This window comes from Triturus cristatus, chromosome 4_1, assembly GCF_964204655.1.
Source record: "Triturus cristatus chromosome 4_1, aTriCri1.1, whole genome shotgun sequence".
Taxonomy (NCBI): Eukaryota; Metazoa; Chordata; class Amphibia; order Caudata; family Salamandridae; genus Triturus; species Triturus cristatus.
Window position 1 is genome coordinate 1,047,103,242 of NC_140585.1, and position 15,487 is coordinate 1,047,118,728.

Sequence of the window (15,487 nt, forward strand, 5' to 3'; positions counted from 1 at the left end):
AATGCAAAAAATAAAAATGATATATACATAAATATATATAATCGAAACGACCCTGCGGTCCTCTGCATGGTGACGAGGCATCCCTGATTGACCAGGATTGTCCCACTGCGTGTTTTCAATGTTGGTGAGCGCTTTCGATGGGGTCATTCTGCACCTCTAGGTCAATGTAACATTGCGGCTCTATCTGTTTGTGGCATGTCCCGGTTTTTAGTTTTCAATATCTTCCTACCCTATCCTTTGCTGGTCTTTCTTTTTAACTCTTGTATTAAATTGTATATTGCGTTTTTTCGGCGCGTAAACGTACTTCCGTGCGTAATAAAAAGGGATATAAATAGATGAACTGATAGAGCCTGCTATCCGTCCTCTATCAGCTGCGATTAATTAGGGATGCCACGTCACGTTATCCCCCCACCCGCTCACGCTCGTGCAGCAGGAGGGGACAGCCAGGCTGTCGCTGCAGCGCCCCAGCCCTGCTCCATCGAGGTGCCTTCCTGCAGCCTGCATCCAGCAATATGTTTCCCATCCCAGTATCCTTTCCCTTGCCAACCCTCTGCCTTCCTCTCCGTTGCCAGGCGCACACAAGCAGCCTCTCTTTCGCACTGCACTACCGGGTCAGGCAGCGGAGCCTGCAGCCAGCCCCACTGCTCCTCCCACCCCCTCTCTGTTTCCATCCCTCCCCCTCCTCCCCTGTCTGCTGCCAGTTACTATTCAACTAGTGCACACACACATACGTACACACACAGTTACAGCTGCTACAAGGGATGTCAGCTAACAACACATCCATCACACACCAGGGCACTGCGCTGCACCTCCATACGGGCAGCCTCAAGGCAAGAAGCAGCTGCGTCTCTCACGGCTGCCCTCACCCCCTGCTGCATGCTCCATGATCCGGAGGGGGGCACCGTAGCATCCCTGCCACACAGGCTCTCGCCACCCGCACGCACCCCAACCCCTGCGGCCACCTCCACCTGCCATGTCCAAAAGCCTGAAAAAGAAGAACCACTGGACCAACAAAGTGCACGAATGCGTCCTGGCCAGGAACGGAGAGGGGGAGCTGGGCTTTGAGATGAAAGGGGGCGCGGAGGACGGGCAGTTCCCCCACCTGGGCGAGGTGAAGCCGGGCAAGGTGGCTTATCAGAATGGCAAGTTAGTCCCGGAGGAGCTGCTGCTCGAGGTGAACGAGACCCCCGTGGCCGGCCTCACCACCAGGGATGTGCTGGCCGTGATCAGGCACTGCAAGGACCCCATCAGGTTGAAGTGTGTCAAACAAGGTAAGGCTGCTGCCGTCTGACCCGCCGCCCGGGATGCTGCGTGCTTGCTCTGCGTGGCTCGTGGTCGCTGCCGCTCCTCGCGCTCAGCCTCTCACTTCAGCACTGCAGGTCCACGCTGGTGCAGTGACAGCCGTACTTCAAGCAACTTTCTTTGGGTTCTTAAAGCACTTTTTAGAAGTGCGCGTTGGGAGGGGGGGCTGAGCGGAATTCCTCAGGAGAATGAGAGCAGGTGAAGTGGGGTGGAAATTAAAGTGCCGTGGGTGATGCGAAGTAAATCGGATGCGCATCACTGTCTCCAATGCGCATTGGGGAGCACTGTTCCTAGTGAGGAAGGAGTTAAAATGTGAGTCACTCCGTAATATAAGAAAAATGGCTGTGAAAATATTTCTGGAATGTATAGGCTGGCACCAAGCTGGAGAGGTAACTGGAAGTGGCAGTGTGGCACAAAACAGAAACACGCTACTCCCGCTTGCCCAGCTGTGTTTACATTCTTTCAGAAGTTAAAAACGAAGCTAAAATGAGAGTTTGTTGTGAATTATAGCTTGTGCTTTTATATAGCTTTTTAAGAAAAAAAAATAATGTTTGGACTGAGGCAAGTTTGTTTCGGAAACAAATGTTAGGGCAACTCGAAGGACAGCAAAATGGCTTCAGTTTTTGAAAAAAGAAACTAGCTGGGTCTACTTTGCAAAAGTTTGCCAAACTTTTGGAATTGCTCCTAGTAAGTGTTGTTATGCGTTGTAGCCTGGACCATGGGAGCTTGACATGCTTGGTAGCTCAATGGCAGGTATTCTGGGGGCGCAGAGTGTCAGGGTGGGCACGTGCCAGCCGAACTGCCGCACTTCTCCCAATCTGGGACAGTGGGAGACTACTGCCGCGGGAGCGCGCTTCAGGGGCGTGGTTATCGACAGTGCAGCAGGTGCAGTGGCCCCGGGCCCTGGGTTCGGAGTGCCCAGTATGCTTCAAGTATAGCTGCATGCCAGTCCCTAGCCGAGGGATGGGAAACCCATTGTGCGTGAATGCACTAGGGAATCTGCCATCTTTGCTATGTCACTGGTGTGCTTGTTGGGATGTAACTGCGAAGAACGGAGAAGCTGTGATAATCATATAGAATGCATAGTGTTGGATTGGGTTATGCTTACGCTTTTGGACTATAGTGCTTAGACACAGGCACGCGGGTGCTGGCAGATGCAGTGTTCCCACGCAGATGTTTATTTCTGTATTTTTCATTTTTACAGTCTTCGAGCAAACTTGTCCTCTTCACTGTCAAAGGTGTGCAAACTTCTATGTGCTTTAGGTGCAAAATGCTTTTGTTTCCAAATGTACTTTTAATCAAGGCCCACCGACTCATTCATGTGTTACTTTATGGTTCTATTTATAGAGTATTTTGTTTGTATAACAGTCGACCTTGAATAACTTTGGAGTTAGTGTTCACATAGTTAAATCCATTCCTCCACAGGAAAGGAGTTTTTGGGTTGCTTGTAACTTTGGTAACATTTGACATGTCTTCAAAAAGATTTAATATCTGTTTTCTTCTGCAAAACTCTAGTCTTACAACACTGGGTATCGATCAACGAAAGTTCTCAAATGTTGCGTTTTCCATTGACTCTTCCACAATTATAATTTGTCAAAAACAAAACGTTTTACTTAAAGACTGCTGGGTGATCTATAGCAAACTCGGCAGGAATGCAAAAACTATGCTATGGAAGTGCCCTTTTTGGATTTTGTGAAAATCCATCCACGAGTTTTTACAACAACCCAACAAAGAAGACCATCAAGAAACATAGAGGCATAGTTAGTTAAGTGCACAGTCCTGAATGTGGGTATGCGGGCTTCAAAATGTAAATCTAATATGTAGACGTGATTACCTGCAAATAGCTCAAGACTACCCCCCACCCCCTTATATTTAGTCTGCTGGTTCAACTATGGGAATAAAACGAGCTCATTCCTCCAACTGGGGCACCAAGCTAATAAGAAACGAATAAAGCCCTTCCCATTTTAAGAACGCTAAATGATGGACACAGGGTGAGCGGACAGCTCCACCGTCTCCAAAGCACAAGGTGCATTTGCAGGCCTATTTAAGACCATCCCATTGCGCTTATGGTGCTGTGCCAACTGTTCCGGATGCCTGCTGCCCTACGCTCTTGTTTGAAGACTTTAAAAACACATAGTGAAAAGGGAGCTGTGGGCTAAGGGGCTGCGCTCAGGCATGGCCACAGGCACCACCTTGTGCACAGTACCCGCACAGCATGGTGGGAGCACATGGCCTGCAGGTGCCCGGGGTTAGTGTACTGCACTCTGACCATTAATGCGCACAGTTCCTATATGACCCGACCACAGGCCTAGACCCTTCAAGAAGGATGGTGAGGTGTGCATAATTACTCCGCACATAGTCCCTGGTCATCCCGTGTGCTGCTGCTGGACATGGCCTTCTTGGTTTGCAGGCTGGGGTACTGCAGAAAATACCCGACTGGAACTGAAGAAAGCTATGTCATTTGTTGACTGCATCCAAACTATATACCATTACAAAAAACACCAAATTCCCTCAAGAAACTAGAGCTAAGGGATATTTTTGTATTCTATTAGGATCATATTCGAACCTACTTAAACAAAAAATATCCTTTCAAAGTTCACGAGAGCCATAGTTGAGGAGATTTTATTGTAATGATCCCATACTAAACAAGCATTTGCAAAACCAAAAGATCTTGTGCCAACTGGTAGCTTTTTGCCTTTGCCAATACTTGATTTGTTTCCTCAGGGCTTGTTGCCATTGCAGCATCTGCCCCTCGCTATTATAAAAAAAAATCCTAAAAGCAAAAAGATTTTTTTCTTTTGAAAACACAAACATTGCCATTGTAGTCTGTGGCATTAAGCGTGCTACTTTATGTGCAGGCGAGCTCCTTGTGAAAGAACAAATTGCCATCACTCTTAAGAAGTTAGTCAATGGCTTAAGTGGGCTGACCTATTGCTGTATTAGGCAGCAGAAACACGTGAGTGACACAACGGACCAATAGAGGAAGAGGTCTGGCTGAATCCCCTATAAGTTAGTTTATTATATATATATATATATATATATATATGATTTTAGCAAAATCAAAAGGTCTTGCATGAAAACTGTAAAAAACCCTCAGATTTGCCATTTAGTTCTACACCATCACCCATAAAATAACTGCTTTTTACCTTACAAATGATACCAGAGAAGACATGACAATTTACATTATTATTAATCAGTAGCATTGACATCTCTGATGATATATATGTATATGTGATTTGCCAGTGCACATTGCAAGCAGAATCACCTTTATGCATTGAAAGACTCCTGAGTAGGAGGGTTGACATTTTTTCTGTGGGCTGTGGGGGTGGTGAAGGCTCACTTATTTGTGGCTGTAAGTGTTAAGTTCAAGCAACTGTAAATAGTTGCTGATTCCATGTAGGATCATGAATTTCAGGAGCCCGTTCATAAATCTGGGATTTCTTTTTTTATTTATTTCCAGGACAGCTATATTTGAAGCAGCGCATACTTTTTAGATTTGATTTGTATAATATCTGTGTCATTTACGGCCAGCATGTTGTGTTCTATACTTATTTTCATTGAATTTGGGTCCGCCTCCTTTAGCCTTTGATGTATTTGCTCCACAACCTTCAGCCAGTGACATAATGCGCTGTAAGTCACATTTTGGCTTAACACCAAAGTATTTCGGTCTTACTGTTTTCTCATTGGCTATTTAGATATGTCCTTCCCCCTGCATTGTACCATTGCAATGTATGAGGCACTATTTTGCAGTCAGCAAGCAGCCCGGTACCGGTGCTAAGCAATCTCTGACAAATGCATCAGAAAATGAATGCTACAGAAAGCATTGGCAAATCCAATAGGCCTTGCCTTTGGGGGCTGATAGGCTTCATCCATTCACTGTGTTTAAACGCTTCCACAGCAATACATCCTAAATAGTGTTGACTTAACAACTTTATTTGCCCTCCATTTCAAGGGAATGATGACACATTTTAACCTTCACTCCTTATTTAATTTGGAACAACATCAAAATAAAAAAAAATATGAGGCGAGTGTTGAGTGCACATGTTGTAAGCGGGTAAGGTTTAAACAACAACAAAGTACTACCACTCTTAGCAAAAAGGGGACATTCCAGTGTGAAAATAACTATTCCCAAAAAGTACAAAAAAGGTAACAAGACAAGCCCTACCTCATTAATATTTAAAGTCCCTTTGCAGGCCACCACAAAAAAAGAGCCTGTTCACAGTGCAATGTAGAAATTATGTTGTGGCCATCTTGTTTTGAAAATCCGTCCCTGATTATCATTCCTCACTGAAAAGTATTTACAGGCTCCTGGTGCATGAGATGGTGAGCTTTGAAGTTCTAAGCTTCAGAAATATTTTTTTTCAGAAATGAAATGGTGGATGTGTGTGCTCCCTGTTACCTGAAGGACAGCCACTGCTTTGCCCACACACTCAGTTCGTAAGGTCTAGCAATGAAGATTTTCTGGTTCTTTTGAAGAGGGCTTGGACAAGAGCTCAAATAGACGGGGGGAAAAAACAAGCATTTGCAATGCAAATAGGTCTCGCATTTGTGAGTTAGAGCTATTGACATTGTAAAAGGCAATGTTTTTTACCTACACATTTTATTTTTGGAGTGAATGTATGTAGTGTGCAAAATCCCTTGGAAAGGTCTTGCACTTCGTAATAAATATATTGAAAAAGACGCAAAGTGTGGATTGTGTCAACAATTGCTTGGCACGTACCTCATGGTGAAGTGTCGCCACACATGCACACCGTGGTGCTTTACTAATGCGAAACTCATTAATAAAAGTAGTGCTTACAGACTAACCAACGCGATCTGGATCGGAGCATATGAACCCGAATGCCGGCTTCCCTTTCATTTTCTAGACTATTTGACTCACTCTCCTGCGTCTTGGTTATCCCCCAAACACTGGGAGGCAATGAAGTTTGCCAAGGGGGCGGGGGCCAGTGGGGCTTCCGGGGTACATGAAAATGTATTCATTGCCTAGTTGTCAAAGGTCGCCCGGTGCTATTAGTTAAAAGTGTGCAGATTTCATTAAGATATTAGGATTACTTTACTCGCATCTATGAGAAAATCGACATTAACTACACAAAATGCCAGAATGCGTGTCAGTTTTCACAGAGTTTTAGACAGTACTGGTTGCTTAGTTTCATTGCATTAATTTTTGTATTTACTCTTTTACACAGCATCCATATTAGGTTACCTAACCCCAAAGCCCTGAGTTGTTAAATGACCCATAGAAGGGAGTGTTTTACTGTGGAGCAAATGTGTTCAAATGTAATTTCGGTAGTGCCATGGAATGATCAGCCAATGAGGTACTCAATGAGCAGGTATTTAACTACTCGTTCAAAACGTACAGTATTGTGGCTGTTGTTTGTTTGTACACAACCACCTTTCTAAATGCATTTATTAACACAGAGCTTCATCTACCAGACAGTGCTCACAGAGGGGTGACTAAAGCACAGAACACACAGAACAAAATGTATTCATTTATCCTGAGTGTGAAGGCACCCAGAAGGCTTAGGTGCCCGCCCAGAGAGGCTAGGGATCCCAGCGCTTCTACAGACTCTGCCGTGCTCCTCTGCACCAGCAGGGCACAGCTCAGAATCTGCCGCTTCTCCTAAGAATAGGTGAGGGGGATGAGGTTGGGGCATGGAGTTGCCGGCAGATTTCCAGGTTATTGAAAGTAATGATTCTGACGTGAGGCAATGGAGACTGACTTTGTCTGTTTGTCTGCACCAGTCTATTTCTCTACCATCTACCAGGCTCACTGTCATGTATCCATTCATCTCTCTTTGTTAGAGGTGCGCGAGCCAATATATTAATTAACAGGTAGAGCCAGCCGGAGACGAGCCAAGCGTATACGAGCCAGTGGGTGAGCCGTGAAAATGATCGGCATGTTAATCATACAGTAAACATGATGTAAATGTGCAATAATGCCTCTTCAGAATTCAAAAAGTGCATTTCATTAGCGCATCACCTCAGTACACAAGATTGTAGCACTGAATTGAGAGGAAGTTATTAAAAGTGCTTGTTTTAAGCATGAGTTAAAACACTGCCGCTCCTCCCGCCCGAAAACAATGCCATTTGTGAACTAAGAGGCGTCACTTGCTATGCATATCCCGAATGTTGCCTAGAGTCTTGTTATATTTAGAGTAGCATTAAAATCTTGTTCTTTAAACACGAGAAGTTTTTGTACAGCACGCATCTTGAACTCGCATATTTCAAGGTGGCAATAATAAAGATGAAAAGAGAAGTGCTGGCAGGCAAGAAAACACGGACGCGAGTGGAGGGGTGGGGGAGGTTGAGAAGTCACAGACTGAGGGAGGGGGAAGTGGGGTGGGGAGACTGGGAAGAAAACTGTGTTAGGAGTAAAGGGGCCAACAGCCGTAGAAGGACACAAATGATGAATGAGGAGGGACTAACAAGCCTCAAACCAATTGGAAGGCAGCATTTAAGACAAAAGCCAATGGGCAGAGAGTGGGGGGAGCTTCCACGAAGCTTCCACACTACAGTATATACTGCATGTCTCGCAAAGCGATGGTAGCGCATTCGCGCTGCAATGCTAAGCGAGACCTAAAAGAAAATAGTGTCAAGAGTAAAGGGGCCAATAACCGTGGAAGGATAAAAATAATGAATGATGAGGGACTAAAAAGCCTCAAACCAATCGGAAGGCAGCATTTAAGACAAAAGCTAATGGGCAGAGAGTGGGCTGAGCTTACACGAAGCTACCACACTACAGTATATACTGCATGCCTCGCAAAGTGATAGCAGCGCATTCCCGCTGCAACGCTTGGCGAGACCTAAAAATGAGTGGAATGCTTGAATTAATCTCAGACATTGTTAATTACTCTGAACCACAATCCAGTCCTCCCTTTTTTTCTTGCCCACCATGCCCCTTCAGGTATAAGCCAGCCATATGCAAATCAGTCTTGTTTCTGCTCCAGTAGGAACAAGTCAGTCTGAACTGCTAGGCCTTGTCTCCTTTGCGGGGGACCACAAGCAACCCTAGATCGCTTTTGGTCAATTTAGTTTTCTTCAGTAGGGTGCAGCTTGAGCCCTATGGCATTATGAGCATGGGTGCTCAAATATGCACCCTCTGGAATGAATATTAACACTTGAGATTCAACGTGCATTTAATATGTTGTAGGAAGTCTTTCAAAATCTATCTTTTCTGACTAAATGGTTGTTGATGTGACTATTAGTGCTTTGTTGCCTTTTGAGGTTTATAGGCCTTCACAAATGACAATAGTGATGATGCACTCAGAATTCTTCAGCTGATGGATTTTCCCACAGAGCATTCTGTCTTGATGGGCTGAATTGAAGATGAGACAGGTAATGCACTATGTTGTAATGGGTGAATTTGTTCTACAAACTTGGTGTTCATAGTGGTTTGCCTGGCCAGGGGGTTGCATATGTTTGGATCTTTATGCACTGACTGACTCTCACTCTTGGTTAAAACATTATATCATTGTAAAGTAGGGGGAGGGAGTCCTTGAATAAGGTATTGGGATTCTAAGATAAGTCTGGTTCCACTTCTTAGGGTTTGTAGAACTGATTGTCATGGGTGACAGTAGGTTGTATATTGTTGAGGAAGCTGTCAGTGTCTGATAGGCAGTGGGTGTTTTGGCTATTCTGGGGTGGTTGTGGGACGATTCAGGGATGCTGTGCGATGCACGAACCATAGCTTGGCATATGCTTTTTGGGGAGGGTATCTAGGTTTGCTTTCAGATTGTTGGATCTACTGCCTTAAGGCCCATCATGAGTATTTTGTTCACTCAATATCTGCTTGATTTAGTTTCATGTGATTTTTTGGGTGTATTTATCAAGCAGATACATACTCCTAAGGGGCAGTAGAACACTTTATATACAAGAGACAGAATATATTTCAGAGTTTAGAGGTTACAAAAACAATTGTCGGACGTCTACTAAACCTTGATAGCTTAAACGTGAAACGTGTTTACAAGCAAGCCCATGACATGGGAAACAGCTGGTTAATGTGGCACTTGAGGAGGTGATGGGCCAGAAGACGATATGTTTCTAACATGAACTTTACTGAAAGTCGACTTCTGGACGCTAGAGTGTGCAGCATCATTTTTTAGTTATCACAACATGATCAAAATTACATTTAGTTGCAAAGCTAAAAAACCAAAACCAAATCCATTTAAACCAATAAGCGATTTCTCAGTAATGACAAAAAATGCAGCAAACTGTTTTTTATTCTTTAATTCATCTCTGGCTTCAAGTTGCAGCAGAACCTCCTGGTAGCATGCTAGATCCCACATCTTAGAGCTCATCCATGCGTTGTATCATGTTAGTGAGTGTTCTCATAAAGAAAACTTTAGGAAAATGAGAATATTGTTTTTTTGTGTACACAATCTCTTTTTCACTTGCTGATAGTCTTGGTTTATTAGGGTCTGGTGAATGCAAACCCCTAAAAAAATCACTTTGCAACTTTTTACAAACTTCTCAAATGGATACATTCTTCGATAATGGACAATGAATAGAGGAAGGACCATATTGTACATATGGGTGTGGAAAGTTTTTATTATATGAGCGATGTCTGACGTAGCTCTCGATTATTGGCATTCAGCTGTTTGTGGAGTTTCCTGCTTTTACCACATGTTTGTCTTAGCATAATATTTCCCTGCAAAATGGCAAGTGATAGTTGAAGTTGAAAATGGATTTGCAACTGTGAAATTCAAATGCTGGAAGTTCACGATAGAAACACTTTAGACATTTGTGCATCCCTAGTTTTAATTAGCCTTGTGCAAAATTGTATTTTCTGATTACATTGAGCACAATCCATCATTGTGAAATGTCATGAATTTGAACATGTTTTTAATTAGTTTTAGATATGCCTCGGATTTTTGGGAGGAATATTCTCCCACAAAACCTATTGTTGTTGAATTTTTCGTCCCATAAACAAAAAACATTGTAATAATTTCTTCCCAAGAACTTCATAAATTTAATGAAATCACATCTCACAATTAAGCACCCTTATAGTTTTAATTTATAGGTCTGGCTTAGGGCCCACTTCAAATGTTTGACTAGCCTCCGGTTCTCCCCAAAAATCATAATACAAATACAAACAAGTAGACACACATAGAATGGCTTTCAGTTAGCCATCTTCATCCATTGGTCTGTTTTTTTACCATTCACATTTGGCTTCCCCCGATCACAACCTAGAGCAAGAACTATGGGACAGCCAACTTAAGTAATTGTCTCTCTTCATTGTGGCGCCCTTTTAAGGTCTCGCCTACGCAGCGCGCAAGCGCTGCTTAGCGAGACCTCTTGGCATCGCTCAGCATTTTGGCTAAAACTCGTGCATGTTTGCACTGCTGTCAATGGGCACTCGTGCACGTTTGACGTTTCCCTTGCGGGAGCAAGCAGCGGTGCCATCTGTTAGCTATTATCGCGCCTTGCTGCTCGCTCCCGCAAGGGAAACGCCAGACATGCCTCAGCGTCTACAGGCGCAGGGGCCATATGTTTCCAACTTGTTCACAGCAGCGCGTGCATTGGTCCCGACCTCTGCTCTTGTGCTTTCCTTGTCCCCTCCCTCATGTTTCAGTGCTCCTTTTTCCTGCTTTCTCCCCCACATCCATGCTTTCTGACCCCTCCTCTGCCACGGCTCCTCTCTGCGTCCTTCTCCCCCGCACGCCAGTGGCGGCTGGTCCATAGGGGGCGCAAGGGCGGCGACCTCCCATCACCAGCACGCAGGAGGAGAGAAAACCTACTCTGTGCATTTCCAGCCTCCAGAAATGCAAACGGACAAACTGGCAGATTTGTCAGTTCGTTTTTCTATCATTTCTGTGCAGGTGTCAACGGAAGTGCACAGAGGAGCAACACAGGGCAGGGGGTGCATCATCTCCATGTATTGCGAATGTGTGAAGAGCGCTTTTCATTTCAGCCCTCTTCACACATTCGCAACCCATAGACTTGCTGCGCATGCTCTTTGCAGCGCAGCTTGTCTTTGAATGGATGAATGCACGGGAGGTGAGACAAAATCGCCCCAGGTCCTATCAGGAGTCAGGATGGAGCAGGGGTGAAAAGAGGGTTAAAGCTCAGCTCTAACCTGATTCATGATAGGGCTGTGATCATCATGTTGCAGGCGCTGCAATAAAAAGACCAAATGGAGCCATTTAAGACGAGCAGAAACACGTAGGAAATGAACAGTGAAAACAATGAAAAGGAATTATTTCAGAGGAGAATTCCCTTATAACAGGCATAGCACCTTCCGAGATTTAAAACCGCTTTCAAATGAAGCCGGACACAATTTCCCAACGTTGCCTGCAGTAAGGATTCATTTAAAAACGTTTCCTGTAAGCTTACATCATACATGACAATCTCGCTTCTGTACACATTTTTTATATATATATATATATATATATATATATATATATATATATATATATATATATATATATATATATATATATATATATATATATATATATATATATATATATATATAACCTACTGGCGGTCGCCAGTAGGTAGTTATAGTTAGGACCCCTTTTCCATAGGAAAACCTCAACATTCTATTTTGAATAACTTTGGCGCCGGTCGATGAATCCTCGCGAATTTCTCAAAATAGGTGGGGCGCTACGCTCCGCTCCTACCCTGAAAGTCTCGGGGGGATCCGTCAAGCGGGGGCTGAGATAAAAGGGGGGTCCCAAAACGCGTTTTCCCCATGCATTTTTCCATAGGACCTTTAGAACGAGCTACAGCCCGAACGGCTGAACAGAATTACTCGAAATTTGGCAGAGAGGTAGTCCCTAGGTCAAGGAAGTGCCTTTTGTAGGTTTGGTGTAAATCTGTTCAGTAGATTCTGAGAAAATAGCCTTTAAATCAATATATATATCTGAGCCCGCTTACGGTACGCTTACCGTACGCTTACCGTAAGCGTACGGTGGCGTGCGCGAGCGCGATTCTGATTGGCTCTTAGATCTTAGTAAACATTCGATTCGGCCGAAACCAGGAAGCGGCGGCCGCCATTTTGTGTATTTCACTCAGAAAAAAAAGAGTGAAAACAAGAAAAGGGGGCAATGAGGAGAGTTACAGACCCCCTTACATTTGTGAGGGGGTCAAAGAAGGACTGTAAAGTACAAAGAAAACATTTATTGATTTTAAAAAAAATCACGGGGTACGCGTACGGTAAGCTTACGGTAAGCGTACGGTAGAAAAAAAAAAAAAAAAAAAAATGAAAATCAGATTTAAGTGTTTAGATATTAGGGGGCTCTAAAAAGAGCCGTTGTGTTTATGAAATGATTTTTTAGTGGTACCTACAAGTAAGTACCGATGCAGAGTCTAAGGTTCAAGAGGAAGACTCTGTTCCCTTCATCATTGAAGTGCACACCATCTCCTCTATAAATGTCTTGCATGTCATAACGCAAGTTGTTGTGGTAAATGGCACCCATACCATAGTCACGGAGGAAAGCAGAAACAGATTTGTTGACGTGCTTTCTTGCTTTGTCATCGCACCGCGTGCCCACCGTGCGTGCACGGCACTAACTGCGTAAAGTGGGCGCGCGGTGCGCGAAGCGCACCGCGTGCTCACTGTGCGCGCACGGTGCGCGAAGCGCACCGTGCGCGCACGGAACGAACTGTGTTAAGTGGGCGCGCACGCCACGAATGGCGTAAAGTAACTTAGCATTTAAAAAACCGTACAAATTCACTGAAAAAACCATAGGTTTCACACACGTTATAGTTAGGAATTAGCATTTAAAAAACCTTGCAAATTCACTGAAAAAACCATAGGTTTCACACATGTTATAGTTAGCGGAAATTTTACTGATAAAAAACCAATGAAATTCCCCCGTTATAGTTAGTGCAGGCAACTATAACTCACGCGACCGCAATCTTCTGCTGATGACATATGTGTCTTTATGAAAAAAAAATATTTGTAATATATGTATAGCTAAAAATGTATGGAAGAAGACATGGGCAAATAAGTGTCTAAATACAGTATTAGCATCAGCAGAGGATTGCGGTCGCGTGAGTTATAGTTGCCTGCACTAACTATAACGGGGGAATTTCATTGGTTTTTTATCAGTAAAATTTCCGCTAACTATAACATGTGTGAAACCTATGGTTTTTTCAGTGAATATATATATATATATTATCTACTGGCGGTCGCCAGTAGATAGTTATAGTTAGGACCGAGTTTCCATAGGAAATCTCAAAATTCTATTTTGAATAACTTTGGCACCGATTGACGAATCCTCGCGAAATTTTCAAAACTAATGGGGCACTCCGCTCCGCTCCTACCCTGAAAGTCTCGGGGTGATTCGTGAAGCGGGGGCCGAGAAAAAGGGGGGGTCCCAAAACGCGTTTTCCCCATGGATTTTTCCATAGGGACTTTAGTCGCAGCTACAGCCCTAACGGCTGAACAGAATTACGTAAAATTTGGCAGAGAGGTAGCCATAAGGTCCATGAAGTGCCTTTTGCAGGTTTGGTGTAAATCTGCTCAGTATTTCCAGAGAAAATAGCATTTAAATCAATATATATATCTGTACGCGCGCAGCGTGCGCGCTGGGTGCGCGCACCTCGCCGTGCGCGAGCGCAATTCTGATTGGTTGTTAGATCTTAGTAAACATTCGAATCGGTCGAAACCAGGAAGTGTCGGCCGCCATTTTGTCTCTCGCACTCTGAGGGGGTGAAAAACAAATGTGGAGAACGTGAAAAGGGGGCAGGGTGGACAGTTCCAGACCCCCTAGCCGTGGGCCGTGGTCAGGGGGTCCCAGAAGAACCCCCAAGGGCAAAAAAAAAATTATTTTTTTTTTCGAAAAATCGCCGAGTGCGCGCACCCTGCGCGCACCACCCAAACGGAAAAAAATCTGCGAAGTTCGCGCAGCGTGCGCGCACTCCGCTATTTTTCGGGAAAAAAAAATGTATTTGGCCCTTGGGGGCGAAGCGCTCCGTGCCCACCGTGCGTGCACGGCACGAACTGCGTAAAGTGGGTGCACGGTGCGCAAAGCGCACCGCGTGCCCACCGCGCACGCACAGTGCGTGAAGCGCACCGTGCGCGCGCCGTGAAAAAGTTTTGTGTAAAGAAATATATTAATAAATACATAATTTAGCATTTAAAAAACCGTACAAATTCACTGAAAAAAACATAGGTTTCACACACGTTATAGTTAGGAATTAGCATTTAAAAAACCTTGCAAATTCACTTAAAAAACTATAGGTTTCACACATGTTATAGTTAGCTGGGCATTTCCCTCATAAAAAACCAATGAAATTCCCCCGTTATAGTTAGTGCAGGCAACTATAACTCACGCGACCGCAATCCGCTGCTGATGACGTCAGATATTACATCACTGATGACATATGTGTCTTTCTGAAAAAAAAAAATGAAATATATGTATAGCTAAAGATGAATGGAAGAAGACATGGGTAAATAAGTGTCTAAATACAGTGATGTAATATCTGACGTCATCAGCAGCGGATTGCGGTCGCGTGAGTTATAGTTGCCTGCACTAACTATAACGGGGGAATTTCATTGGTTTTTTACGAGGGAAATGCCCAGCTAACTATAACATGTGTGAAACCTATGTTTTTTTAAGTGAATATATATATATATTTATATATATAAATATATATTCTGTACTCATTGTTCTGTCTTTGTTACTCTACAAAGGAAACGCACACTTACCACGTCCGCCTTCATTGCATCACTATTTGGAGACTCTCTGCTTAAAAAGACAGCTTCATGACCCTAAAGCCTTATTTTGTGTTTACATACATAGCTGGCCTTTCACGCTGGGGGGATCTCTCATGCCATATTCAGTTCCTAAGGTGGGATTTTTGTTTTTATGTGATATATTTTACATAATAAGGAGAACAATTTATTTTTGTGAATCACTTGCTACGATTATTGCTACTTCAGAGTAAGAGAGTAAGAGGCGGTACCGTTACCCAACCTAGTGGTTGGTACTTATTTAATCAACATTTGCAGGATGAAAGCCGGAGACTGCCCTGCTAAACTGCAAAACAGTAGGCTGCAGATTTATTTCTGCATCAGATGCATTACCCCTGGACAGTCTGATTCACTAATGGTCAATCCTGGAACATTTCACGCAGATTGGTCAAAGTGATAGGAAAATTGGGCGAAAGCCCAAAATGGAAAGGGGGGGCTCTTGGCCCCCCCGCCTGCATGGCTGTGCGGCGACCTCCCCCGGAC

The 15,487-nt window shown here is 44.0% G+C and overlaps 1 protein-coding gene across 10 annotated transcripts in view; it reads left to right on the forward strand.

Moving 5' to 3' along the window:
- The first annotated feature begins 673 nt into the window (after positions 1-673).
- MAGI2 (membrane associated guanylate kinase, WW and PDZ domain containing 2) overlaps positions 674-15,487 on the forward strand; it is a 2,464,469-nt gene continuing 2,449,655 nt past the window's right edge. For 4 of the 10 annotated variants that reach the window (XM_085654031.1, XM_085654036.1, XM_085654032.1 and 1 more), the window contains exon 1: positions 676-1,271. In XM_085654031.1, coding sequence (XP_085510157.1) covers positions 974-1,271 — 298 coding nt within the window. In that variant the 5' untranslated portion in view covers positions 676-973. Of the gene's footprint in view, positions 1,272-15,487 lie in introns of all 10 variants that reach the window. The other 6 variants (XM_085654033.1, XM_085654041.1, XM_085654040.1 and 3 more) reach the window with 3 other exon arrangements.